Source organism: Anabrus simplex, chromosome 3 (genome assembly GCF_040414725.1).
Source record: "Anabrus simplex isolate iqAnaSimp1 chromosome 3, ASM4041472v1, whole genome shotgun sequence".
Taxonomy (NCBI): domain Eukaryota; kingdom Metazoa; phylum Arthropoda; class Insecta; order Orthoptera; family Tettigoniidae; genus Anabrus; species Anabrus simplex.
This window is the reverse complement of record NC_090267.1, coordinates 226,413,852-226,441,656: the sequence shown is the minus strand read 5'-3', so window position 1 is coordinate 226,441,656 and position 27,805 is coordinate 226,413,852. Positions and strand designations below refer to the sequence as shown.

Genomic DNA, 27,805 nt, shown 5'->3' with positions numbered 1-27,805 from the left:
ATTTGTATCCTTTGTAAATATTTGTATATCTTTCATTTTATATTAATAACTATTGTACATATCTCGGATCTTTGTAATTCGGCGTTATGCTTTTGCTGATTCTGAATGAATGAATAAATACATTAATTAATTCATAAAAAGGAATAATCCGAATGCCCTGCGTAAAGACGTGGAATGGCATGGCGTGCCCTTTACTACTCATCACGCCTGACACCATCACAGTAATTGCTTTCCTCGAAACAGCTTTGGTTCTTGTGTGCGAACATGAACTACCCTTTTCTCATAACATACGACTTAAATTATACGGTGTCCTCGGACATCTGGTGATCTCTGGCATTGGCCCTCATGGGCGTTCTCGGAGGCTCTTGTCGATAATGTTCTACTCGTTCGCCTCTGAACTCGCGTGTATGACTTGTGTATGAGAAGAACCCTAAAATATAGTGCCTGCAGGAATAATCCACATTCTATATAGGAATTGAGAGAAAGAAAATATCATATCAAGGCTAAAATTGTAATAATTACCGAAGCAGAATTGTGATTAAATGAAAATTGAATGTAAATATGTCAGAAATATGTGAATGAAGATGGACATTACATCAAACCCCTCCTTAAGAACAGGATAGTGTTCTTCATGAAATAAGATTAATAATATTATTTGCATGATATTATTGACCAATACGGCTAAAGCAGAAATGGTACACCGTATAAGGTCAGCTAACACATTTTATACTCTCTTCTGGAAAGTAAATACTTCAGTAGCAAATAACTGACTAAAATATGACTTACACGATGGCAAAGGAACTTAATATGTGGGAATGGAATAAAGATATTTAACTCAGTATAGAAGAGAATCGGAACTAATAAAGAAGTTAACATCCCGTAGAGAGAACCAGGTTTATTATCATCATTACGGTGGGCAGGTTTATTTGACTGCAACATGTTCAACAGACAGAGAATGTGAGGAATTCGAAGAAGACTATCATATAATAGCCAGATGGAAGAATATTGGGAGGTCTTCCTCGTAGGAGGTGACTGGAAGGCGCAGAAATAGATCTGAAGGCTGTTGGTGTGAAGAGATGGAAGAAAATGGAAACAATTGTGTGATGTAAGGAGGCCAAAGTTATCACAATCAGAGGAGTTTAGCCTTTGAAGTATAATTGAGTGTGAACAGAAATGAGAAGGAAACGTGATCAACGATAGAGCTGCGACACGCATACCCTTAACAAAAAATGGGCTACGTCCAGATGCGGAAGAAGGTTAAAAGAACAGCTCTCTGTTGAACATTACTTACATTGTCGAAACTGATGCCAGTGGGCTGTCCTGCCACGATCCACAATATTGGCTCGGTGCATGGCGGTGTGGTGAGAGAGCCTTGATACGAGTAGAAAGGCATCTGCTGCCAAGCTATCAACTCATCTATGCTGAACGGCCATATCTGTTGCCTAGAATTTGGCGTTATTACTCCGGCAAGGTTCTCAGCTACTGCAGACATACCAGGAGTTTGATCCTGGAGCCCGATCTACAAAATAAATGCATAAGTAATAAAAATAATTAAATACACACTGGGTGGAAGGGTAACTTGCCTACCGCTTGGATTAATGCTGAATGAACACTTACAATGACAAAACCACGTTCTTATCTTTTAAAAAATAGTTAAAAGTATCTCATTGTAGGTGTTCTATACAGCTTAAATAAGCTATTACAATATGAAACCACATTCTATGCTAAAGGTTAAATTGTCTTTTCGTACAAATTAATAAGATGCTGATTATGACAATGTTGTTGATGACTGTAATGGGGGAGAGCAGCATTTAACCCATAATCTGTTTTGTAAAAAGGGGCACATGATAACACATTTACAACATTTTGTGTATAAGTAGATGACAGTAGGTAATAATGATGATTCTAAAAATGTTTAAAAAACAAACAAGTAAGTTATAACATAATAATGTACACCATTGGTTCTAGAGTTAGGAAACTGCTAGTAATACTCTACGTCAGAGGTGCTCAGCTGGGCGCCCGTTGAGGCTAGCCCAGTGCGGCCGTGCTGGTCTGGTGTAAAAGTGGGCAGCTTACGTGGCAAGCATACACCACAGTGAAGCGAGGTAGAGAAGAGAGAGAGCAGTGACGTTCGATTGTGATTACGAAACTCTCCTCCACTACTCAGCGAAATGCTGACTGGGGAACAGTATTTAAAATATAGCGCTGTAATCACAAACAAATTTACCTTTTCAAGATATTCCGGTTTGGTTTATACTGCGCTCGATATAAACAGTCAGTTTTATTTTCTTATATTTATTCATTCAAAGAAAACTGACACATTATTAATTTTGTGTTACAGTCTACAAAGGTACACGGTTTAAGCGTACGAAATACGATGTACAATTCCTTGGATAGGCATGATAGTATTCCGTTAAAAGAAAAGTAAAATTCCTGTTATTCGTTAGGTAAAAAGTAATATAATTACATAATTCAACAAATTTATTGCCTGATTTTGCACAGTGCTGTAGTGTTTGTGTGACTTTCCCTCTTCAATGAATTTCTGAAAATATTATTTAAAATTTAACAGGCATCCGATGATAATAGCTAGCCTGTAAATGGCGAGAAGGAGTTAGTTACACCACGACTGAGGACATACATATTTACTGTCCAAGATTATAGTACAACAACAATGTCAGATAGACGTACAGTACGCCTTCAAATAAATAACCTAACTGATGTTATTCCCCGTAAGCATGACTGCATTATTGGTGAATTGATCAGATAATTTTACCCAAACAACCACAAGCCACAGTATATCCACCTCATCCAAATTAAACCCCATGGCCTACCAAGCGACCGCTGCTCAGCCCAAAGGCCTGCAGATTACGAGGTGTCGTATGGTCAGCACAATGGATCCTCTCGGCGTTATTGTTGGATGTCAAGACGGGGATATCCACCTTAACTCCGTATTATATTAGAAATGTTTTCAAAACACCTCTTAAAATGTAATAGTGAAAGTTGTAATTGATTACGTACATTATAAAAATATTTGAGGTTGTAGGCCTAACTCTATTGTCCGGTCAAAACACATAAACTGCAATGAACGTAAATAACGTATTTCTCCATTTCACACTCGGGTATCGTCGCAGTGATCGAGAGTGAGTGGGAGAACTTTGCCCAGCCTTCACGGCCTGTAAGGTAGCCACGTCATTGTAGGTGAAGAGCATACGCTCATCGCCTGTCTGCCCGCGTGAGCACCTCTGCTCTACATGACCAATGCATCTTAATACAAGTAACTTATGAATGTATGTAAATACTTAAGTACTACGTCATTCATTCTCACATTCACCCTTGCAATCATACAACTCTGGCAATCCCGGCAAGATCTTCTAAAAGTGACTAATGTCGTGCAGTTCCTAACTCTCAACGGGAGAGAAGTCCATAACCTGGCATCAGGCACTTGAAATGAACGTGTATACACTGATGGGTATAGTACGAAAGGAGTTAGATCGAGTGTAATGCTGATGAGTGGAGTTGAGGTAGCTGAGATCTGAGGTAAGGTACTGCGGGATTGCTTCATTTAAAAGTTGGAAGATAATTGTAGCAATGTGTAAATATCTCATTTGCTTCATCTTTAACTAGCTGTTACCCACGGCTTCGCTCGCGAGGATTTCGTAATTTAATAAACATTCATTGTTCCTCTGTACTGCAGTAAGACATTTGGAAAATCCCTCAAGTATAAAAACTCACCGAAAAAATTTATTTAATTTACCCCAGAAACTCTTTTTAAACCACGTTTGTGGCATTGCATTTTGCGGCTAAGATGACCAGGCTACTGGCAGAGCTAAATCTGTAACATGCGACATGGAACTCTACATGTGAGAAACAGTCCTTTTTTAAGTCGAAAAAAAAAAGGTGTCTTTGTTTCTAAATGAGATTCCAAATACCAATTTTTACGTCTGTAACATTTAGTTTTTAAGATATAAGTATCCTCATAAGGAGAATTCAACTCCTCTTCACTTATGTACGATCTCCAGCTTAAGTTGTTTTATCGAAAACAAAAGGTACGTGTTTCTTTACTTTTAAATGGGTTTACAAATACGACTTTTCTCGCCTGTAACATGTTAAGTATATGAGATATATTGTTGATATACTCAATTTAATAACTGATACACTCCTTGGCTGAGTGTTCAGCGTTGAGGCCTTCGGTTCACAGGGTTCCGGTTTCGATTCCTGGCAGGGTCGGGGATTTTAATCGCGTGTGATTAATTCTTCTGGCTCGAGGACAGTTTCTTTGTGCTTGTCCCAACATTCTCCTCTTCATATTCACTCAACACACCACACTACCAACAACAACAACAACAACAGGAATACGCAATACTAATTACATCCCTACATAGAGGGTTGGCGTCAGGAAGGGCATCCAGCCGTAAAACAGCGTCAAATCCAAATGTACGACGCAGTTCGCACCCGCGACCTCACAGGTGTGGAAAAACCGGTAGAAAAAGAAGGAGATACTCATTTTAAAAATTCACCCGCTTTTTTTATCTGTTCACCCCCTTAAGTGGATTTTCCAAAAAACTGTGTTCACTTATTTTTAAAAGAGATCCAAGTAGGGTCTGCAACTTTTAACATCTATAACATCTTCAGTTTCTGAGATAAATGTATTCTCATATAAAGAATTCAACTCCTTCCTCACTTCTTTTCACCCCCGCCCCCTCACCCCTTAAGTGAATTTTCCGAAAACAAAATTGTGTGTTCTCTTATTTGAAAGGAGATTCCAAATACCGAATTTCATGTCTGTAACATGTTAGGTTTTTGTGATATATTGTAGAAAATCTCGCTGCTGTAGAATCTTGGAGCTGTCGTTGCCATGGTTACGGCAGTTTATTTCTTTATCCGGATCGGTTCAGTAGTTTTTGAGTCTATCCGTTACAAACAAATATACAAATGTTTCCTCTTTATAATGTTAGTATAGACTAGCCGAGTGTCTCCTAATAGGGGATGACATGTGTGGTATACTTTAATGCAAAAATAAAGCGGATGCAAGAGTTTATTACTTTCTGCAATTCCTTTGTTTGTCCATCGGTAGCGTCAAATAATCCAACATTACACTAGTTGAGTAAGGTAACACGAGCGTCTGAATTAATCTTATTTTGACAGTGTGTGGAAGAAGCGACTGGTAAATTATGAGGGGGGGGGGGCGAAGCGTATTCTTCCCTACAAGTATCAGTTATCTGTCCATTCCGGTCTAATGTTTCATTTATAATGACTCCAAGACTTTTCACATACTTTTCCAAAGGTATTACCAATCCGTTGATCATGAGTAGGGGCGGTGTCCTATAATTATAGCTTGTGTCTTAAGTGAATTAATTAGGAGAAAATTATTTTCACTGACATAGTAGTTTATTAGGTTTATATTGGTATTCATTAGCTGAATGTTAGTATCAATATCTTGTATTCTGAAGAGGCTATATATTTGTAGGTCATCTGCATATACTCTCAAATGATCCCTTAATGAACTCATATCGAAATATACCTTGAAAGTTCTCGGAGATTATTGATGCGTTGTAGAAAATCCATAAGCATTTGAAGCTTTCTAGATAGGCCCCTATCACTAGACACCACCCGCTGAATCTCTGTGTGACGCGGCGGGTGTCGTGAAAGGCTAGTCCGGGTATTCAAACGAGAACCTCTTCAGATGTGGCCTAAAGACAAACATGTGCCGTTCACTGTTTCTTCCTTCTTCGAGACTCGTCACGTAAGGAGCTTTTTTCTTACGTCATGACGCCACAGATAGGTCTTATGGAAACGATGGCATAGGAAATAGCTAGGAATGGGAAGGAAGCGACCGTTGTCTTAACTAAGATACAGCCCCAGTATTTTCTGGTATGAAAATGAATAACCACGGAAAACTGCCTTCATGGCTGCCGACAGAAGGGTTCGAACCTATTACCTCTCGAATGCAAGCTGACAACTACGTGACTTAAACCGTGCAGCCACTAGCTCGGTCTGTGTGTTCACACCAGTCACTTTGACCCTCGGTACAATGAAGGAAGTAATGTATATTTTAGATGTTGTGGTGCTTAATGATGCTGTCCGAGATAATGAAAAAGAATGTCTAAGTGTTTGAGCAATTTATAAAATATTGGCCTAAAGGCTGCTGTTCGATGATCCCGGATTACAGTGTCCGCCCATATTTGCCTCTTGCTATTTCTTTTCGTCTTGTCTGAAGAAAGTGTAAAAAGCAGCAAAATCACGTCACAATCACACAGAGCCTGATGATACCCTAGAGACCGAAACATCATGTGAAATAGTAAGAGGTGAGTGTGGGAAGGTCTGGTGGCCGGCTCGCCTGAACTGGTGACGCTGTGTAGATCACATGGCACATGTAATACCAACATTCTAGCTGCCCGACTCGACGCATGAGCCGACCCACGGGTTATTCAGAAATGCTGTCAAGTTAGCTCTTTGGGAGCTAAATTTGGCCTTTCTTGAGTGCGTATTTCGAAACCCATGCAAAATTTTAGCCTTTATTTTTTCATAAAATTTGGAAAAAATTGAGAGTTTTTAATTCAAATATTTAATATCCTCTTTGTATTAAATTAGCAATTTACACAACAATGTTGGCTCTGCATTGTCCCCACAGTTATATTCGTCATGTTTTGTGTGTTCCTGTTCTCATGACAAGAGAAGTAGGAGGGAGGTAGGATTCAATAACGATCTCATTCTTGTCACCCCCGAAAACGAACCTTTTGTTAGCAGAATTATTCGGGTTTATGTAAAGATAAACTTATTTTCTTTCGCATATAAGAAAAAAGAAAAGAAAAACCTCCTTGGTTCCTAGGATGTCCAGAAAAACAGAGAAAGAAGCAGTTACCCGTCAATTAACACACTTTTCCCAGGTATATTCAAAAATCACATTACCACTTTATTTGCAACATCAAACTCGTATAATTCTGAACTTCCAACCAACAAAAGGAAACAAGAAGTAGAGTTGTCTACCGCTCCATCTCAAAATATGTTCTGTCTGCCACAACATAGAGTGTGGTGCGTAAAGAGATGAGCGCTACCAAGTGGCATAACATTCAACCAGTACAGCAGCCCGCGAAATATTCCATGACAAATGCCACTCTTATTGGATTGATGGTTCCCGAGACATCGATATCACAAAGTTTATTTGCTGTAATAAGGCAACGATAAAAGTCAACATTCATTAATTTGCTCTCTGTGCGTTGTTTAGACAGTTTATAATGTGATATCATGTGCGGTGTTGAAATAGTTTACTGAGTTTTCCAGTTTCTACTAGTAGGGGAAACTACAATTCTCAACAAAAATTCAGGAATGAGTGGTTAAAATGTGATTCCTAAAAGCATTGTTTATTTCAATTCGATGAAGACAATCTACAGAAGAATTGAAGGTGTGGAAAGTAATATTCATAACAAATATCAGTTTCTATATTTGTGTTGCTTTCTTATTTCTCTTTTTTACTGTAATTGGCATAATACTAACATATAAATATTGGAAGAATGTCAAACTTCGCAAACGCTGGTGTTCAGTTGCTACTTCCGGTTATTTTTCCTCAAAAGACTTCAATGTATACGTCATGACGTTGCATTTCAAAATCAAAGCGTGTTTCTTGCTTCAGACTCTTCCACAGTGAGATCATTTGAACTAAGAACCAGCCGCACTATGTTTTTCCTATCGGCGACACGACAGCTGACAGCAAAGTTCAATGGATGGGATATGCACCTGCGTCTGCCCTGGCCTTACAGCTTGTTAGTGAATGAGTGCCTATCGAAAAACTCTTTCGTGACTTGTGTGCTGTTCTCTTTTGTGGTTTAAAATGAAAGGTGTTCCGTGGCTCCGTATATGTTGACTACTGCACAATTTGTGCTCATTTTTATTCATATTTGTTAACTCTGTCAGCCCATGAAGTCCAAACACGACTTCAAGAAAGATTCCCGTGTGTAAGTGATCTAGGTCGTACACAAATCCATAATCTCTATAATACATTTCAGGCTGCATAAAATGTTCAGCCTAAGAAACTAAACAGACAGTGTAGATGACACTGTCATCGTTTGAAAATTTCTTCAAAATATCCCTTAAGGAATGCGTTCAGCTTAAGAAACAAATCAGTGTAGAGCTCTCACAGGAGAACAATTAGCTGATTTGGTCATCGTTTGGACAATCTCCAAGATATACCTTAGGTATATTTCACAAGAAGGAATGTCTTATGACTCTGCGCGAAAGGCTACTAATTTCAGCATTTTTATTTCATAACGTTGGCATATAACAAATGTCATTAAATATTTCAAGTTTCTGTTGTGCGGTTGCAACCACCGCTGAACTCTGTAGACAAATGGCAACAACTGTTGCGTTCCCCGATTAAGGAAACTCTGCGCCACTGGCCCTAAAATTCTCTCACTGTGCAATGGTTCATCCATTCTCTTGGAGAAATTTCAAGGTAGATTCCGATATGAGTTAACAGATACTTCTTTTGTACGTTTTAAGAACGCTTGCGAAGTTGCAGGGGTTGGCCATCAATAGAAACGCTTCCGTAACAGAGTCACTTAACTACCATTTTACTCACCTGGAAGAGTTGACTGTAGACCAGTCTGTCGGGAGATGATCCTCTTGAGTTGCTGGCCAGCCGCGTCACAATGTGCATCTCCATGTCATATCTACAGCCAAAGGGAAAGTATAATTTACAAAAAATATCAATTTTCTTACAAAGTTCAAAACAGTAACACAAACATTGAAAAATCTAACTCGTGATTCACAAACCGATATAAAAAAGAGGTTAACCACTGTTTGCTAACTTGTTAGGGATCTCTCCGAATACGCAGATGTCTCTTAATCTTTTCGGATCAGAGCACATTCCTTTCTTCATTGTCTCATTAAACCTACAAAACTGGGCCGTGCCGGTAATTAATGGGTTGGAGACACCGGGATTGAATTTTGCTGATGATGTGATATTGATGACTCTAACTCCAGGGGGGATGTATAAAGCTTTAAATGCAGTGTCGGTTTTCGCGAAGAAATGGGACTTGAGAATTAATGGGAATAAATCTAAAATGCTAGTAGCCCAGGTAAACAAAGGAAGAGGGGAAGACAGGAAATGGGTCCTGCAGGCAGAAAGGTTGGAACAAGTAAGGAAGTTGGAATACTTAGGAGTCATTATTAACAGTAAAGGAACTTGGAACGATCAGATTAGTAGGGTAAAAAGCAGAGGTTTGGCAGCCCTAGCCTCAGACAAAAGTATGGGGTTGGTTGAGAAAAGAGGTGAATTAAGACGAATTATTAGTAATTTCGGTAAGATGGTGATGGGACTGCCTCTGTGCACAGCTAATGCAGGGACGGGATTAATGTGCGGGGAGGATTTGGAATCTGAGTGTGTGAAAAGAATAGTTAGATAGTGGATGAATTTAAAAAGACAGGAATGGGGGAGGGTATTACAGGCTGCGTATGAACAACAACGGAAGAGCATGTAAAAGGGATGCTGGCTAGAAAAATTTAAGGGATATTTGGAGATGATAGGTTTGGGGTACATGTGGGAATAGGTGTGGACGAAGACAGAAGCTAGAGGGATGAAGGTGCTGTCAAGGAGGATTAAAGATATGTATAGGCAGAAATTATTGGCTGGAAGTAGAGTAAGAAGTTCTCTTAGTGTTTAATAAAGTAGAAGAAGTAACGGAGATAAATATTAGATACGTTGAGAGGTTAAACAGGAAAGAGTTGGTATGGTGGCTAATGGGATTTCATAAAAAATAAGGGATGGTTAAAAGATAGAGATAAGTCGGTATGTGTACTTTGTGGGGCAGACAACAACGATTTTCACTTATTAGGTAATTGTGAAGAAACAAGTAAGATCAGAAATAGTCTATTGAGTGCAAAACATCGGAAAATGTTAGGAATAGGGGACGAGTGGAGTATTATAGGGTGGATTATTAAGGAATGGTAAGACGGAGGAGAATTGAACGGGTATTTATGTGCGGTTAAAAACGCATGTGTGAGAAAAATGGAAGAAGGAGATTCAGAGGGCAATAGTGGTGAGTATAGCTTGGAAGGAGTAATGGGGTATGTGTTTGGAATGGGGACGGGTGTTTATAACGTTTATGGGGGTCTTGTTTTACAGTATCCAGTGGTTTGAGTTCGTTAGGTAATTTTAGCAGTAAGTGAAGTGCTGGTGATGCGTACATAGTGAATAATGTAGAATTCGAGCCTGGAGGTGAAGTAAGACCGAGTGACAGCGATGGGCATTCAGATTGCGAAGTAATTGAGTAATAAAATGATATGGAATGTGCGAAATTTAGAGGCCTTACCGATTGCGAGATTGCAAGACAGTATGCGATTGTTGTCATTTGGTGTACTTTAAATCCAGGGTAAGTGGGTTAAGGAACAAGGAATGCGATGTAAGCAGCTGTATATACAAGGACTTTAGCTGAATCTGTTGTAACGTAATGTCAGCGGGTTTTTTTTTATTGCAGAACTATCTGTTGTGACGGTCATGTGGTGAATGAAAGGTCAGGGTGTGGCTAGATTAGTTGTTTTGTAGGTAGATTTTTGTTTATTATTATTATTATTATTATTATTATTGATAGGATTATTGCTTTGTGAACATGTATCTGGGATGGAAGCCTCTTATGTTCATTAATAAATACTGAATACTAAATACTTCATTAAACCTACAATAAATGTATCCTTGTAAGTGTTTCATAGTGTAGGATATTGTAATCATGTCCCAGTTTGTGAGCCGTGGGCAACAGTGGCCTAGTAAGTTGTTCTGAGAGTCGGGATACCAGTTACTATGGAATAGCAGTGGGCATCTCAGACTTATTCTGAGCCATGGCCCTCATTATGCTCAGGCGGCTAGGACTATATAATCCATCTATGTTCCTTAATCCGTTAGTGGAAAAATCCTCACTGGGTCATGTATAAATAAGGTAGCATCCTGCTTCACAGAATTTAAGCAAACGTCGGACCTATGGGAGTAACGGAGTCCCTTTCCACTTGACAGGCGAGGGTTTCTTTGGAAACAAATTGGTGAACGAAATAGAATTCGATGGGGAGCTATCATTGTTGATGGGACTTACGGAAAAACGAAGGTAGAACTGGCTGAATCAGCAAAGGCGATGCGTCTGGGTGTGTTAGGAGCTATGATATTCGGGTAAGGGGAGATTATGAGGAATGGAGAGGATATTATAGAGTATTATTAATAGGTGTTAGAAAGGGGATGGCAGAGTGGGGTAGAACTGTTCATCAGGAATACCACTGCACGTAGTATAGTTTCTGTTAGACACTTACAGTAAATGAGTGAGTGATTAGGGTAGATTTAGCTGTAGGAGGAGTTAGGACGAGAATTGTCTCAGTCTATTCATTATGCGGGGATGCAGGTAGGGATGATGTTGACAAGTTTAATGAAAGCACTGAGTGATATCGTAGTCAGGGACAACATCAAGGATAGGATAGTACTAATGGGCTATTTCAAAGCGAAATAGAACCGAAGATAATGAGAAGGTGTACCTTAATTAAGGCCACGGTCGCTTCCTTCCCACTCCTAACCCTTTCCCATCTTATCGTTGCCATAAGAACTGTCTGTGTCAGTGCGACGTAAATCAACTTGAATATATTAATAGACAATATGGGCTTTTGGGCGTCTTCTAGGAGACGCGGAACGAAGATATCTGCGAAACGTAAAGAGTTTCACCTTGTTTTCTTGACACTACATAAGCACAAAAGCCCATATCATGTCTACAAGTAGAGGAAAAGCATCAATGTTAATAATAATCACATTATCGTCATCATCGTCATCATCTTATGACCTCAACTACCGAGTTGCAAAATCCCGTAAGTGATATCATCTAGGCCTGCTGTGACGTGCTGGGGCACCTTAATTTTAATATAAATAAATACTCGCTCATTTTCCTCTCCATAAACAATATCTCTTGGGCGCCAGCCTTCAAACTTATGGCTAGAAGACAACAGTTGATAGTTAATAGTAATAGCTAATGAGACTCTAGATACTCCTAGAGGTGGGTTGACAGAGCACTAACCATTAAGTACACTCAAAATAGGAAACTAAGGATCATTAATAATAATTTATGAAAGTAATAATTAAATTAACTGTGTAGTAGGGTGATAAACGTAGCAGCGGTTTTACGAAAACAGAACTTAACGGAAACATAAGAAAAACTGAATGAAATAAAATGTAATAAAATGAACTCTTACGCGGAGACTTGCAGTAACTTATGCCAAGAACTCACCATTTGTAGATTCTGGTATCTAGACACGTTCGATGTGGGAGCTGTTGGTTGATGGTCCTCTCGTACTGCCGTTCACATCTCTCGTAGTAAGTACCAGTCTTATTTCCGATTCGTGCAGTGCCCACTAATTGGACAACGACTTTCTTGACCTTAACACTTCCTGTAATACTCGTTACATAATGTGTTATTGAGCCCTAATTTGAATATCAAAACTACCTTGGGTTACGTTCATGGAGAGAATAAACTTGTATTCTTCCGTATTATAGAAATGTAGCGTAGCTAAAGATGTAACAAAATATCTCCTCTGCTAGACAAGTCAAAACTGGTCTCTCGCTAACTTTCTCTCTCGTCATTGAGATAGCCAGTACTGAGCTCGATAGCTGCAGTCACTTAAGTGCGGCCTGTATCCAGTATTCGGGAAATAGTGGGTTCGAACCCCACTGTCGGCAGCCCTGAAGATTGTTTTCCGTTGTTTCACATTTGCACATCAGGCAAATGCTGGGGCTGTGCCTTAGTTAAGGCCGCGGCCACTTCCTTCCCACTCCTAGCCCTTTCTTATCCCATCGTCGCCGTAAGACCTATCTGTGTCGGTGGGATGTAAAGCAACTTACAAAAAAGAAAGACAGCCAGTTCACAATGATAGTAACTTTGAGTAGTGCTCTACTCAGATGTGAAATGGACTTGTAAACTAAACGGAGAACCTCCTATTGTTATCTGCCCTGTTTTCTCTCATATAATAAGAAAGATGAGAAAGATCTTCTTCCTCTATCATCATGACCATCAGATTCTAAGACGTTCAGACGCTAAGGCCCTCAGATGCTACGATGTTAAGACCTCAGACGCTCTGATGTTAAGACGTTAAGACGTTCTGATATTAAGAACCTCTCGAGCTCTTGTCATTGAAGTATATCAACTCAAAATCTCCCTCCATCTCCCATATCACATGGTCCAGTCAGTTTTGATGTTCTCTCCCTTCTTCTTTCCATCGCTGTATATCCATCATTTTGTTTCGTATCGTTCATTCACATAGGTTGATAGTTCGCGGCTTTGTAAGCGTCAGGTAACCAGCTGAAAGAGGTGGGAGTTGACAAATTCTAACTGCCTCGCTCGAAAGTGGAGGGACAGAGTAATTCTGCAATCTCGATGACGTCCTTTTCGTGGTAAAGTTCTAAAATTAGCATGGCATGTTCGGTCGGCTGACCTCGGCATGCTGAAAATTTACTGCAAGCTATTAATACGGGTGACGTTGTAATACCTTACTCAGGACAACTCGTTCAGATTTAGTTATTGCCGTGGTACAAAGAAATGAAGTGATAATGTGAAATAGATGCCCAAAAATCCTGTACAGGTTTATTCACCTACGATGTTACAGGGAAATAACGTTTGAACCATTAAAGATATCGGTATTTTGTTTTCATATTCCTAAATGATACCGAGGGGCTTGTAAAATAATGTGCTACTGATTATCATGGGGTGATTAATAACCGAGATATTCATACCAACTCCATATTTTTAAAAGGAATCGCACGAATACATACAGCTGGCCTACAAGTTCAACTGCGTACAAGTTCAAATATTTTCAAAATCGGACAGTTACTGTTGAAGATATCAACAGAAACCGCATTTGAGCTTTTGCGTGCCACATTAGACAGCGCGCTGTCGGCCAAGGCCGTATTGGCACGCAGCTGCTTCTCGGCATTAATTCCAGCAACAGAACGGATATCAGGCATATACGGTACTGTGAACTATCGTACACATAATGTGATGTACCGTAACATAGCCTGGGTGTGCAACGTTATTGTATGGCTGTTTTTTAAATCCATGTGTAACAGGTTGCGCCAAGTTTGGCGTCTTGCCCCACGGATGGGAATGGGAAGGATTTGGTGACCGTGGCCTATCTCAAAGGTACCAATCCGGCATTTGCCTTGTGATGAACATGGGACACCATGAAAATCATTTTCAGATAGGGAGAGGCAGGAATAGAACCTGCGCTCTCCCGAATGCACGCTACTGCAGTCAGTGTCATAACAATTACACTGACGAGACGTTATGTTCCCATGTCCAATGAAGTCTACCTCGGACATTTTTCATTTGCTTTTCTAGAAGGAGCTTTTCAGGTGTCATGTGTTATGTTTATTTCTCAATTCATACAGTAATGTGTACGGTACACACAAACCAGTGACAATTATAGCTTTCGTTAGGTTTCTTTGAAGTCAAAGTACTTATTTTATTCCTTTTAAAATCATCAAGCCTCCCTGTCGTGTCATGAGTTCGCCTGCAATACACACTTTGCAAACCTATCATATGTGTACGATATGTTTACATGCCAGGTATCTATTCTGTGGCTGGAATCACATCCAGGAAACTGCTTGCGCGTCAATATCTCCTTGGTCGACTGCACGCTGTCTGATGCGGCATGCAAAACCGCGCGTGCTGTTCGTATTGATATCACAAAAAGTAACTGTCCGATTTTTAAAATACTTACATATTTCAACTTGTACGTAGTTGAACTTTTAGGCCAGCTGTATGAATTTGTGCCGATCTATTTACAAATATGGAGTTTGTATCAATATCTCGATTATTAATCACCCCATGAGAAAATGTAACTCATTATTTTACAAGCCTCGGGGTATCATTTATGAATATGAAAACAGAATACCGATATATTTGATGGTTTAGACATCATTTCCATATAACATCTTAGGTGAATAATCCTGTATAAATGCATAATAATTTAGAATGACCTACCATAAATGAAATATATACATCTTTCCAATTAATTCCACGGTTTGATAATTTTATGTACATGCTGTGATGTTCAAAACATCACATTGCTAACCGATGTCCACATTTCCATTGTGCTGTTGTGTAGCAGCGAAAGCGAAATTGTATACTCATGCACAGAAAAGATGTCCCGATGTAAACAATCAACACCGCTCCACTCCAGTAATGAGAAGGAGGGGAAGAAGTGAAGGGATAGTGTTGAAGGCCACTCCAATACCGAAAAGGGTGGGAAGAGAGTGAACGGGTAATGCTGAGGACGCCACACCCTAACCTCGCTTAACGCATTGCTGCAGGTAAACAGATCACTACAAGACTGTTGTGATTGAGATGGGCACAGTGACGGATGTATAGCAATACACACACTGTGCCTTCAGCACATTTCTGTGCATGCGTCTACTGTGCATTTCTATAGAAATAAAAAATAAACAAACAAACCCCATTGGGCTACAACCTTATGGGAACTAGCCTTCGTAACGACTGCTCATCCACAAGGCCTGCAGATTACGGGGTGGCACGTAGTCAGCTTGACGAATCCTTTAGCCCGTTATTCTTAGCTTTTGAGACTCAGGCCGCTATCTCACCGCCAGGTAGCTCCTCAGTTGTTCTCACGTAGGCCGAGTGGACACTCTACTACTGTATCGTTAACATTGTTGGTGTATTTCAAGTTGCAATAACTTCCTCTGTTCCATGGTAGTTTCGAATACGTATGAAACCTAACGATTAAGTACTGTATACTCAGAAGATCTGCTGTATTTCGTTAGTTAGATATAATCTGTCCTAACCCGGAGGCGAGGGTATTGATAATGGTATTATTATTATTATTATTATTATTATTATTAGGTCTGGCTACTGCCATGTCTCTATGGATCCAGTACTTTTACTTCTGTCTCTAGGCAAGGGCCAGAGCAAAGTGTAGCTTCCACCGAAGTCCCGGTCTCATACATACTGTAGCTGTTACGGTATGGACATGGGTGGTACTGAGTAATGACATTCGGACCTTGACTAGTGTTATGAAAGGTGTTGCTCACAGGATCAGTCATTCTGCAATAGCATTTTTGGCTCAGTGTGGAAAGCAATGACAAAGTACTTCACTACTCATCTTGCCTAGTACACCTTATTTTGTCGCTGCCATTGGTTTCCCTATGACTGCATAACCGTTGGTGGTGCTATTTGAGGATCCAACCAGCCTCTGGGCTGCGGCATCACTCGCGTATGTTCAGAAACTATTTCTACATAACGAGACCACACCTTCGTGTTGATCTATAATAAATTGACAGGAAAGGCACGAGATTCCCAGGTTGATAAACGACCGTTCAATTGAAAGATTACACCAGATCCAACAGAAAATGCGCTGGGAAAAGTCAGCTGACACTAATCTGTGTGTGCGTAGCTTACTGGTAGAAAATAATCGGTAGGATGCTTTGTTTTCCTATCTTAAACAATTAATGTAACCACAACATTGTTAACAGCACCCCAAAGTTTAGCGTCTGAATGAACTGGAGCTGTGCTTCTTGCAATCAAACATGGACAACAGTTCTGTCGAATCAACATGGGCGCACCGGTTCGCCTTCCGGTTGTTGGTGGGGGGGGGGAGGTATTTACATGTTTTTGGTGGTAATATAACCAGCAATTCAAGACAGTCTGTCAAGTTGTGTACCAGAGAATCCTGCAATTATTGAACCTCAATTGGAGGAGAAATTGTGACAACTTGGCAGCAATTTATGTGAAAGGCAACGAAGTCCTTGGGTCACGATACTCAGTCATGAGAGAGAGATATCTAAAACTACTTTTTCGAAATACTCCCCGTCATTAAATTTACTCACCAATGCGATAGGTTATTTCCGTGAAGTTTCTCAGGTTTTCGTAATAACCATGCGAACAGTCCACTGTTCTGTTTGCGGTAAAAACGGAAACTGATAACATTTATTGTGAGCTATGTATTGAAGATAGACATACTGTATGCTTTCCATTACTTTTTTGTAGTTATAGTTAAAATCGAAAAATAATTTCTTTATCGTCGTTTTATCTATCTGCAATCGTTCGGGAATGCTGGAACTTTTTAGGATCAAGGTCAAGCCGACTTGCTGTACGTTTCCTTTTACTGTAGGCACTGCGCAGTACAAAGCCTATTATTTAAGTTTAAAATGCACCTAAACATACAGGGTCTCTCATATATACCCAGACCCCCACAATGTTTATACCCTGCGTTACGACAGTTGCCTCGGCCGAACTTCTGTCGCGCGCGGCGCTGCCCGCTTTAAGCATGTATACAATCTTACATGAAATCTTACCTTATAAAAGATGCTGGAAGTGTCGTCCTTCCTGGGTTATACAGGCATAGAATCTGCTAACCACATTCTGGCTGACGCGACTGAGTTCTGCCACTGTAATGTGTTCCTTCAGTCCCTCCAATGTGTGAGGATTTGTCCGATACACTTTTTCGTTCAGTTCATCTCACAAGTAAGAATCACACACTGTTAGATCTGGAGAACGAGGGGGAAATAGACCAGCACTGATCACTCTGTCTGCAAACACTTCCCAGATTGTAAGAAGGGAATCTTCTGCTGTATGAGCAGGGGCTGAATCTTGTTGAAACCATCCACGCGATTTTTCTGCTTCCATGAATTGAGGAAGAAAGGCGTCAAAATGTCATCTTGGTTCCTCTACGCATTTACTGTCATCTCAAAAATAATAGGCCCAATTATTCATCATTCGCTAACAGCACACCAAACACCAATCTTCCTATCATAATGAGGGATTTCTTAACCACCATTCGTACTTTATGCACACCAATAGCGAGAGTTATGATTATTCACACGACCATTAAGATGAACCCAGAACTTCTACATACGAAAGTACGGTGTTGCAATGATAACTGTCTCACCACGTTAATAGCTGAGATTCACACTGGCGACTCATGCTTGCCAGGTCGAACACGTGCAGGTTGCTTGCAAGGTCAAGAACTATGCGCGTGCCTCCCATACTGCAGCTGCCGTAGCACAGAATACAAACACCGTGCGTTCGGTCTCGGTTTATATGAGAGACCCTGTACACCAAATTTCAATTAAATATCTCCATCCGTTTATGAGTTACGGTGTAACAAACATCGCTCACATTCAGTTTTGTTACGTGTATAGAAAGTAGTTAGATACACACCGTCTTTCTTACCTCACATTGTTCAATGCATGTTCAGTACCATCGAATCTTGTTCGTCCCCAGTGCCAGTGTATGCTGTCCAACACGTACCTAAGACCATTAGACGTCAGCACTATTGATGGTCTTCTACCTGGTAACCATGTACCATTCAGAACCACTGAAAACAAATAATCAATACCAAATAACCGCAATGTATTTCAAGGTTAGCTAGTTAACTGCGAATATTCTCTCCCATATAAATATCAAACTAACACTGTCTGTAGTAACTTGTTATTTTCCCACGTCCCAGCATAAGAAGAAGTAATAGTAAACTCGTGTCCTCGGATCCATTGAGGTGATGGTCCTTTTAGGCACACCCACATTGACTACTAGTACTAAAATGTTTTCATTCCTCCCCTTAAGGGTGAAGCGGGCCTCTTAGACGGTAACGTCATCCCTCAGGCCGGGAGATTTGTTACAGTGAAGGAGATGTGCGGAGGTGAGGGGGTTGGTGGCCATGGCCTATACTAGGAAATGTCCCGGCATTCGCCTTACTGCAGGAGAATGGAAAACCAAGGAAAACCATCCTCAGGACACAGCCGACGGTTCGGATCAGCCGTGAGGTCCAGTCTTGTCCCGTCTCCCGAATGCAGAGTCGTAGTGTACCGTACCCAGGGGTAATAACCCTCTAGGACGATGCCCCCATTCCTGATCAAACATCCGAGTAACTCAGGTTTGGGCAGAGAAGTGGGTTGGTTGTCGAAGGGCAAGTCTAGATGTCGAAGTTTATCACTTAATTATAAGTATATGACAGGAAATAGAGGTTTAACTCGAATGAGAAACAATCATATGGGGTAGGATGAGTTTATTCATAAAATAACCCCGAATCATACTGTCACAAATGAAATTCAAATAATAAAATGATTATAAAATTATCACAGAAATAATATTGAAAAGAAATTGGACAACAAAAGGTTAATTACGCAAACAATTAAATGCAAAATGAAAGTTCAAACACAACATTAAATACTTGTGAACTTCAAAGATAACTTCAAATGATTGTCTAATGTTCAAGTTCATATTCGTATTCGTATTTGTACGCGTATGCATATACGTATTTGATTCGTATGGAGTAACAAGATTTTAAGTATCACTATGATACGGATTGAAATTCAGGAGAGTTGCCGCAAAATTTAACATTAAACGAAAATTAAGACACCATTGGACATGATACGAACTATGAAAAATACTAGTGGCATTTCACTACGCTATATTTACAATTATCACAATATAAGCAAAGCATCTCAAATATTTACATCGGATTAGGAAAGGGAAAAACTTATATAAGTTTCTACACTGACTCGACGTGAAACGCGGTTCACCAAACAGGATCTAGTAAGAACTAGATTGACCACAAACATTTACTCAGCACTCGGGCTATTCCCCATTAAACAACAAGACAATATATCAAAACAACATGAAATTGCACAAAACACCATCCTGTAAGAGAAAACAAATAATATACTTTATTAAACATGTGGAAAGCAATGGGCAACATTGCGTTCCTCTGCTGCATTTGCGCACCAGAAAGTGCGTTCATCTGACACATATTTCCTGCTGTGCTGTGAGCTGAAAAGATATGTTAAAACTCCAAACTGCACTGAGGGCTTGGTCACTGTTCGACAAGATTGTATTACGGAAACGACATCTCATTCACACTGTCTATATAAACACGGCTGATAAGTAAACCTGTGGCGAGCTCGTATTTCCTCAACTGCTCGGAAATTCACATACAATCGTACTTCTTGCTAGCATGCTATTATAATTGAACACACACATCAGATTCACTGGCCTGACATTAATTTCCCTTCAATTCTGATTCTCAATAATCTCTCAGAATACAATTGCAGGGCTATACTCACTGCACATAATTCTTATCACATCATCAGGCATGCAATCGGCCTGCATAATTAACTTCATGAATCAGCATGCATTAAATCCTTTTGTATCTCTTACAATCACATCAGCCTTTCTCATTATAAATCCGGGTTCGATTCCCACTCAAATCATTGTACGAAACATTTTCCAACCCACATTGGAAGAATCCCTTTCTAGTCAACGTTGTGATGCAGCTCTACACGTGTCACAGCTCCTGAAATAACATGCGTCATGCAATTTAACTGTTACTAATCTTTCTAAATGGAAAAATTGAGTTTACTCTCAACGCAGCAAGTATTTAACTCGGAAAGTGGATGATCTTGGCAATCTAATCCTCCTATCTCTAACATACAAGAATATCGGATTAATCCTGAGCTAGGTAACATGCATAATGACACAAAACAAATAAATCCTAACAACTCCCCCAATATCCCATCTAACGAATCGTAAAGTAAAAGAAAATATAGAAATCATGCATTCCCCTCCTATCCGTATCTACAGCATCACAAATGTAAAATAAACACATGCCGTCCGGCAAAAATTACGTTAAAGAAAAATCCCTACACTAAGTTTCACTAGTATTAAACATAATTCATATGACATGCCATCTAATGTAAAAACATGCGTCTTATCTTTGACAACTCCCTGGACATCGGCAGCGGCTCACATCCCCGCACCGATGATGTTCTACTCCATTTTCAACACAGCTTTAACACCTGGAAACAATCTTCTTTCTTCTATGGGCAGTGCCATCTTCTTGATGAAAGTTCCTGTACATTGCAACACAGAAGACTTCAGGTAAATGCCTCTTCACCGCTCTATGTGCACGTGCCGAATAAACCCTTGTCAGCTGTGAATTAAGCCAACATTAATCTGATAGAACAAACACACGTAAAATTAAGAGCACACATTTAGGTTTTAACATAGTTAGAGCTGCTCGCGGTTCGGTACGAAAGTCCTTCGCGATACGCGACCGACTCGAAAATACGATGCAGCTGAGCGTCTCTCCTTCACTCACCAGTCTGCGGCTGATATTACCGTCTATTACTTTGGAGTAAAACTTTGCGTCATAATGCAATCGGCAATTTATCACTGCGCCAGTTTACTTAATAAACTTCACAACTAAATGCACTGTTTTTCGGTCGAAAAGACCATACACTGTTATATGTCTACCCACGTGGCAACATTCGCGCACAAATATAAGAGCAGTATAGACCGACGTTCACTCCCGGCGATTCACACAATCAGAATGACGCTCCCAATGATCGGGACGCTTACGAAGCTTGGCTAACGCGGTTGTAGCTATGGGATTCCCGTATGTTTAAAGAATCAACCAGTCAGCGTGCTTGTTATTCACAATGACTTTTATATTAATTAAAATTAACATTAAACACACTCCTGATGACTTAAAAATGACTCAGGTAATTTTATAGCGTATTCCTTATTATTTCTCACTTTCAGACCTGTAGAAATCCATCAACTTACAGAACTGATTCCTCTATAGCGATGTCTTTTCCACACAGATATCCATGTTGGTCAACCTCAGATTTTAATTCCGCGCAGTCCAGCCTTCATATTGGCCACACCCACGCTTCCTAATCGGTTGAATGTTCCTCTTGGCCAACGTCTTCTACACGTGCCGAGATGTGCTAACTTCTGGTCACGCTGAACCTTTCCCACGGTCGCAGGGAAGCATCGCGCAATATTCAGCGACTTTATGTCTCCATGAACTTCCGGTCTCAACTATCCTGCAATCTACTACTTTAACAATGCCTGACTGAAATTCATTTAAATATAATTAATATGGCAAATATATATCTGATTATCTCTTATGAGCCGTCAGGATACGGCTCAGTAGAGCCACGGTAGAGCCGTGGCCACTCCTTTGCTCGGTTGGCTGGTCAGAGTACAGAGCTGTTGAACCACGGACCGACCGTGGCCACTTGTGGGCCGAGACCCACTCTGCATCCACCGACAACCTCAATGAAGTTGCATATACCTTCTTAAAAATACACCAGACGTTCTCCTTCTGGAAGTATCAGGAGTCGAACCTGGACGTCTTTGGACAGCTAACAGCGCTAACTACACTTAAGAAAATGGAAATTGCAACACCATGAAAGCATTGGTCGTTTGTGTTGATTTTCTAGATATGCAACGATGCCATGTAGGTATGTAAACGATCAAAGTTTCAGACCCATTGGATTGTTTCTACAGGTCTCCTCACGTGATTCGTCGCGGAGGAATCAACTCCAGTATACGGACTCTGGTGTAGCGTAGTTGACTTGCAGTCTGTGCAGTGAAGTGTTCCCCGTCAAACATGCCTCGATGACAGAGAAGAGCACGCTATCTACAACTGTCGCCGTTTGAGAGGGCTCGGATAATTGGGCTGTGTGAGGCTGGATTATCGCTAAGGACTGTCGCTGCACGTGTTGGCCGACAGGCATCTACGGTACAACGTGTATGGCAGCAGTGGTCAAATGAAGGTACCAACACTCGTAGACCTGGCACAGGCCCAGCACGATAGACAACTGTGAGAGAGGATCGACGCATCATTCGGATGGCCCGGATGGAACCTCATGCAACAGCAGCGCATATTCGAGCAGCTGTGGCACCCCACGTTACACAACAAACAGTTGGTATAATCTCCTGCATGCAGCTGGCTTACGAGCCAGTGTCCCTGCAGAAGGTGTTCCATTGACCCCACAACAGCGACGTGTAAGGCTGGCCTGGTGTCGAGAAAGATCAACGTGGGTCTACGAATGGCATAGGGTCGTCTTTAGTGATGAATCGCGCTTCTCTCTTGCCCGCAATGATCGCCGGACTCGTGTGCGCCGACGTACCGGGGAGAGGGGCCGCCCATATCTTATTGTCGAGAGGCACACAGGGCCAACACCAAGCATTATGGTCTGGGGAGCTATTGGCTTTAAAGTGAAATCACAATTAGTGCTTGTTGAGGCGAACATTGCTAATAGGATGTTTCAGCAGGACAATGCCCGGCTTCACACTGCACGCATCTCCAGAGAAGCTCTTCACGACATTACAACCTTAGAATGGCCCGCCAGATCCCCGGACCTCAGTCCTATTGAGCATGTGTGGGACATGATGGGTCGACAACTGACCAACCGTCCTCAGCCACCCACAGCTATGGAACAAATGACCCGTGCAGTGCAGCAAGCATGGGCCACAATTCCTCAGGAAGCGATCCAGGGCCTTATTGACTCTATGCCTCGACGAATTCATCAATGTATTGCATCTCGTGGTGGGCACATCCTGTATTGATTGTTGTCCAAGCTTGCGGTCAGAGGGACCTGAAAGTATTATCATCGAATCACAACCAAACACTCGTCCTGCATGTTCAATTGCAGCAACGTAGCAGCACTCCTTCTGCGTGTTGCAATTTCCATTTTCTTCAGTGTATTACGAAGATGAAAACATTTATTTTTCTATAGCCCCCATGACCATACGCAAGTACTTTGATTTAACTCAATTTAGGTTGTGTGTGTGTGTGTGTGTGTGTGTGTGTGTGTGTGTGTGTGTGTGTGTGTGTGTGTGTGTGTGTGTGTGTGTGTGTGTGTGTAGACGTACTTAACTGCCACATGACAGAGGAACCAGAAATCCATTGAGAGACCTATTAGTGAGTTTTATGTAATGTGGTTGCATAATCACTGAATGTGTCACCAGAAATATTTTACATGCCAACAACACATAACATGGAAAATTGAATGTTTTTTCACCCTAAAACTTATTACTCTGCCAGGTTCCATCCTATGATATGGGAATCTGTTTCGATTCCCGGCCAGTGCATGTAATATTCTTGAAATCAAATAAAAATCTCCTTTCTGTGATTTGGACTCTGAGTAAAACTTTAGATTCCTGGTTATGGACTTGATATCAAATCACATATAACAACAAGCTTTCTTACCTTCATTAATTTTGACTTACAAATATTTGAAAATTGCAGATTACATGCTAATCTTTACTTTAGATTTATGTGTGTTGTGGTCAGGTAGATTGCCAGTCTAGAAGTGGGAACCTGTTCACTGTACAGAAGCGAACCTCTAGTTGGGCGACGTTTTGTCCTACGATATGTAGTGAAATGTTCCGTGCTTAACTAAGCTCACCTGTTTCTCCGTTGTTGAACAGCTCCATTCTGATCGGTACGTTGGTATCTCCCTCCCAGTAGAACATATTAAACACCGCGTAAGGTCTGGAGGCGCCAAGATTGATGGGACTCTGAAAATTGCCACCGCATCCACTGAAGCGGCTCCGCCAGGTTTCGGGCCCTGCAACAGAGTGGTTCGAAGTATGTCGTCAGCAGAGAACAAGATGACAGAATTTATCACTTATTTATTTACTTATTGGACAGCGAGTTGGCTCCGCGATACGAGTCATATAGCTGCAACCCAAAATGAATTCTTTGAACTGGCTTGTTTGCTTGCTTGCTTACTTCCTTTTCTCCATTCCTGTCTTCCTTAGTTTTCCCTCCACACTTCCTTCTTCTCTTCCTCCCTTTCATCCCTTATTCATGCCTTTCCTTTTCCTTCCTTCCTTCCTGCCTTCCTTCCTTCCTTCCTTCCTTCCTTCTTTCCTTCCTTCTTCACTTCTTCTCTCCCGCCCTTTCATCCTTCCTTCTTCCTCACTTCTTGACTCCCTTCCTTTCCTTCCTCCTTCCTCAATTCTTCTCTCCATTCGTTTCTTCCTTCCTTCCTTCCTCTCTCCCTCCCTCCCTCCCTCCCTCCTTTTCTACCTTCCCTCCCTCCTTTTCTACCCTCCCTCTTCCCATCATTCTTCATTTCATCTTCTTTTGTCCCTTCCTATATTCCTTCCTTTCTCCCTTTTCCCCTCCTTTTTCCTTCCTTTCCCACTCCTCCTCTGCCTTACTTCATCACCTTCTTTCCTTTCCTTTTTCCTTCCTTCTGTCTTCTCTATATCCCTTCCTTCCTTCCTTCCTTCCTTCCTTCCTTCGACACTTACTTACACTGAGTGAATTGGATACGTGCTTCGCGAAGTGTAGCAGTGAGTTGGTGATCGTGGTTTTCCATTTTCGAACTAAACAAAAATGCCAGGACTGGTTTCTCATTGTGGCTGTGACTGTTTCCTTCCCAGCCCTAGCCTTTTTCTGGTACAGTGAGATTGAAATCCTACCTGTGTTAGCAGAAGTAGAACATTTCCAAATAGAGCTAGATAGTCATGTTACAAATCACCGCGTTGCTATTGAACAACCATGTCAAAGTGCATCTCCTCTCCGTAGATCGCCTTCGCTAATAATTTACAAACAGCATACAGCTAATGTCTGAAGCTGAGATAGGAAGAGTAAGTAACAGGATACAGTACACTTTAACATTTGGGGAGAAAGTGAACTTGGAAAATAGTAGACCTGCGCAGAACATCTCTGTCTGATCTAGGCTATATTCAAGCCATGAGCATAATAGAGGGGATCAATCCTTGATCTGTGGTCAACTCACAGCCTGCATAAAATGTAATATTGAATATTATTATGTCGTGTTACTTCTTTTGCTATTTGTCTCATGTCGACAGGTCCTACAGCATCCATGGGATAGGACTTGAAGTAAGCGACCGTGGCCTTAATTGAGGTACAGCCCCAGCATTTGCCTGGTGTGAAAATGGGAAACCACAGGAAAATCATTTTCATGTCTTTCAACAATAGATTTCGAACCCTCCATCTCCCGAATGTAGGCTAATAGCTCCAACTCGCTTAGTATTGAATATTGAATTTGCACGACCGCAATGTAATCGAAACCGAACACAACCCATTAGGTTGTTACTGAGAACAAAGCAAGTAACTGAATGACATCACTGGCCAGATCTACAACTAGAAGAACGAAGTGGATCCAAACGTTTGGGACCGTGTTTATAGTCCTTCATATTAGTGTTTACTACGTCTTTGTAGTGCTTTTGCTATCCTCACTGATTGTTCAAAGACATTCAAAGTAGTCCTTTCGTCTTTTGTCAGCGTTGGTAAAACATCTCAATCACTCTTCGAAGTCACCTTTTAGAACCTTGATGTCTCTTGCGATGCTGTTTTTAACTCGTGTACTTGAAAGTTTGTCCGTTCATCGAACGCTAAATATAACACGTACTTGTAAAATGCATACGACTAAACAAAGAATGACACATTTTGTTCTTGAAAGAACATCATTAGATTCTATCAAATTACACTTTTGAAAATGATGAAAATTGTTTAGAAATGTAGAACTATTTATGTTTGAATTTTGTTTACAGCCTTTAATAGTTGAAAGTTAGAAGTTATCTTAATGAAGTGCTCCAGTACTACCGAACTGTTTTGGTTTAAAGTTGCTCTAAGAAGGTTAATTATTTAGTTCGTATCTTGTAGTGAAATATGGTCTTTTGGAAGGAGTCCTGTGTAGGTCTGTTAGTGTACATATTGGTGATGTCAAAGGATATCAAGCACAATAATGATATGTTCGATATCGTGCAAGGGCTCGACATTGACCGTGTTAGAATCTGATTCATTCGAATTTGTTGCAGGTTGGTAAAGAACTTGTGTTCTGTTAACGTTAAGTTCTAAACCGATGTTAGTACATGATCAAACACATCTAAATCAGTTTTGTAAGTCACCTTCTATTAGCTAGAACAACATGAGGGCACTTTGGTCCTCTAAGTTTGAAAGCTAGGTTAAAAGCACAATATACCGAGCGAGTTGGCCGTGCGACTAGGGTCGTGCAGCTGTGAGTTTGCCTTCCGGAGATAGTGGGTTCGAACCCCACTGTCAGCAGCCCTGAAGGTGGTTTCCGTGCTTTTATATTTTCAAACGATGTAGGCTAAATACTGGAGATGTACCTTTAATTAAGGGCCGTGGTCGCATCCTTCACACTCCTAGCTCTTTCCTATTCCATCGTCGCCATAAGACCTGTCTATGTCCGTGTGATGTAAAGCAATTTGTAAAAAAAAAAAAGCACAATGTGTAAGGCGGATAAATAGGCAGGATGTAGAAGCAGGCGTGTTGCCAGGTAGAAAGCGCGATTGTCCACTTTGCCGACGCTCAGGTACTTAACGACAAATGAATTCCCAAAACTGACCTACGTCTGCTTGCTTACTGTTTTTCTCTTAAGTTAAGAGAGGAGAGACAATATGCTTACACACGCGGTGCATGTTAATTGTATTTCGAAGACCCAGTGTCACCAATGTTAACTTTTCCAAAACTACATTACTATAGCTCTGGAACATCTGTAGATGTAATTTTGAAATATTACGCTGAGCTAATATTAAATGGCCTTTATTATTTGAAGAGAACTTATGATTTCTTCTTTTACCGCAATATTGTTTCGGTATCTTGTTCTGATCTCGAATAGAATCCATTATTTTTTATGATACAGATACATGAAATGCGTTGTAAAATGATAAGATAATTAATGACGATAACGTAAGTGAAAAGAAATACAATCAAATTTTATGTTTATTTACTTGCAATAAAGGTTTGTAATCTTTACAGGACATTTAAATAATACACTATAGATTAAGTAATTCAGTATACAGCATGTCTTAAAAGAAAAATGCTTGTATTGCAAAATGATAAGATTCATCTTAATGCACTGGAAAAGAGTTTTCTTTTTACATGTACCCGAAACACACTGCCAGTCATATTCTCGACAAGACCATGTAAGACAGAAATTTCGATCTTCCACCATGCAGAAATTATAGATACTTTCATTGTGTGC

The 27,805-nt window shown here is 40.6% G+C and overlaps 2 protein-coding genes across 2 annotated transcripts in view; one reads left to right on the top strand and one right to left on the bottom strand.

Annotated features, from left to right (window-relative positions):
- Nucleotides 1-27,805, top strand: part of LOC136866170 (uncharacterized) — a 1,405,624-nt gene that overhangs the window by 1,218,367 nt on the left and 159,452 nt on the right. The window lies entirely within an intron of this gene.
- Nucleotides 1-27,805, bottom strand: part of LOC136866169 (putative carbonic anhydrase 5) — a 90,228-nt gene that overhangs the window by 2,430 nt on the left and 59,993 nt on the right. Inside the window, exons 4-7 of the mRNA XM_067142899.2 lie at nucleotides 24,227-24,388; nucleotides 18,201-18,345; nucleotides 8,576-8,666; nucleotides 1,292-1,519 (exon numbers count right to left, since the gene is read on the bottom strand). Coding sequence (XP_066999000.2) covers nucleotides 1,292-1,519; nucleotides 8,576-8,666; nucleotides 18,201-18,345; nucleotides 24,227-24,388 — 626 coding nt within the window. The remainder of the gene's footprint in view (nucleotides 1-1,291; nucleotides 1,520-8,575; nucleotides 8,667-18,200; nucleotides 18,346-24,226; nucleotides 24,389-27,805) is intronic.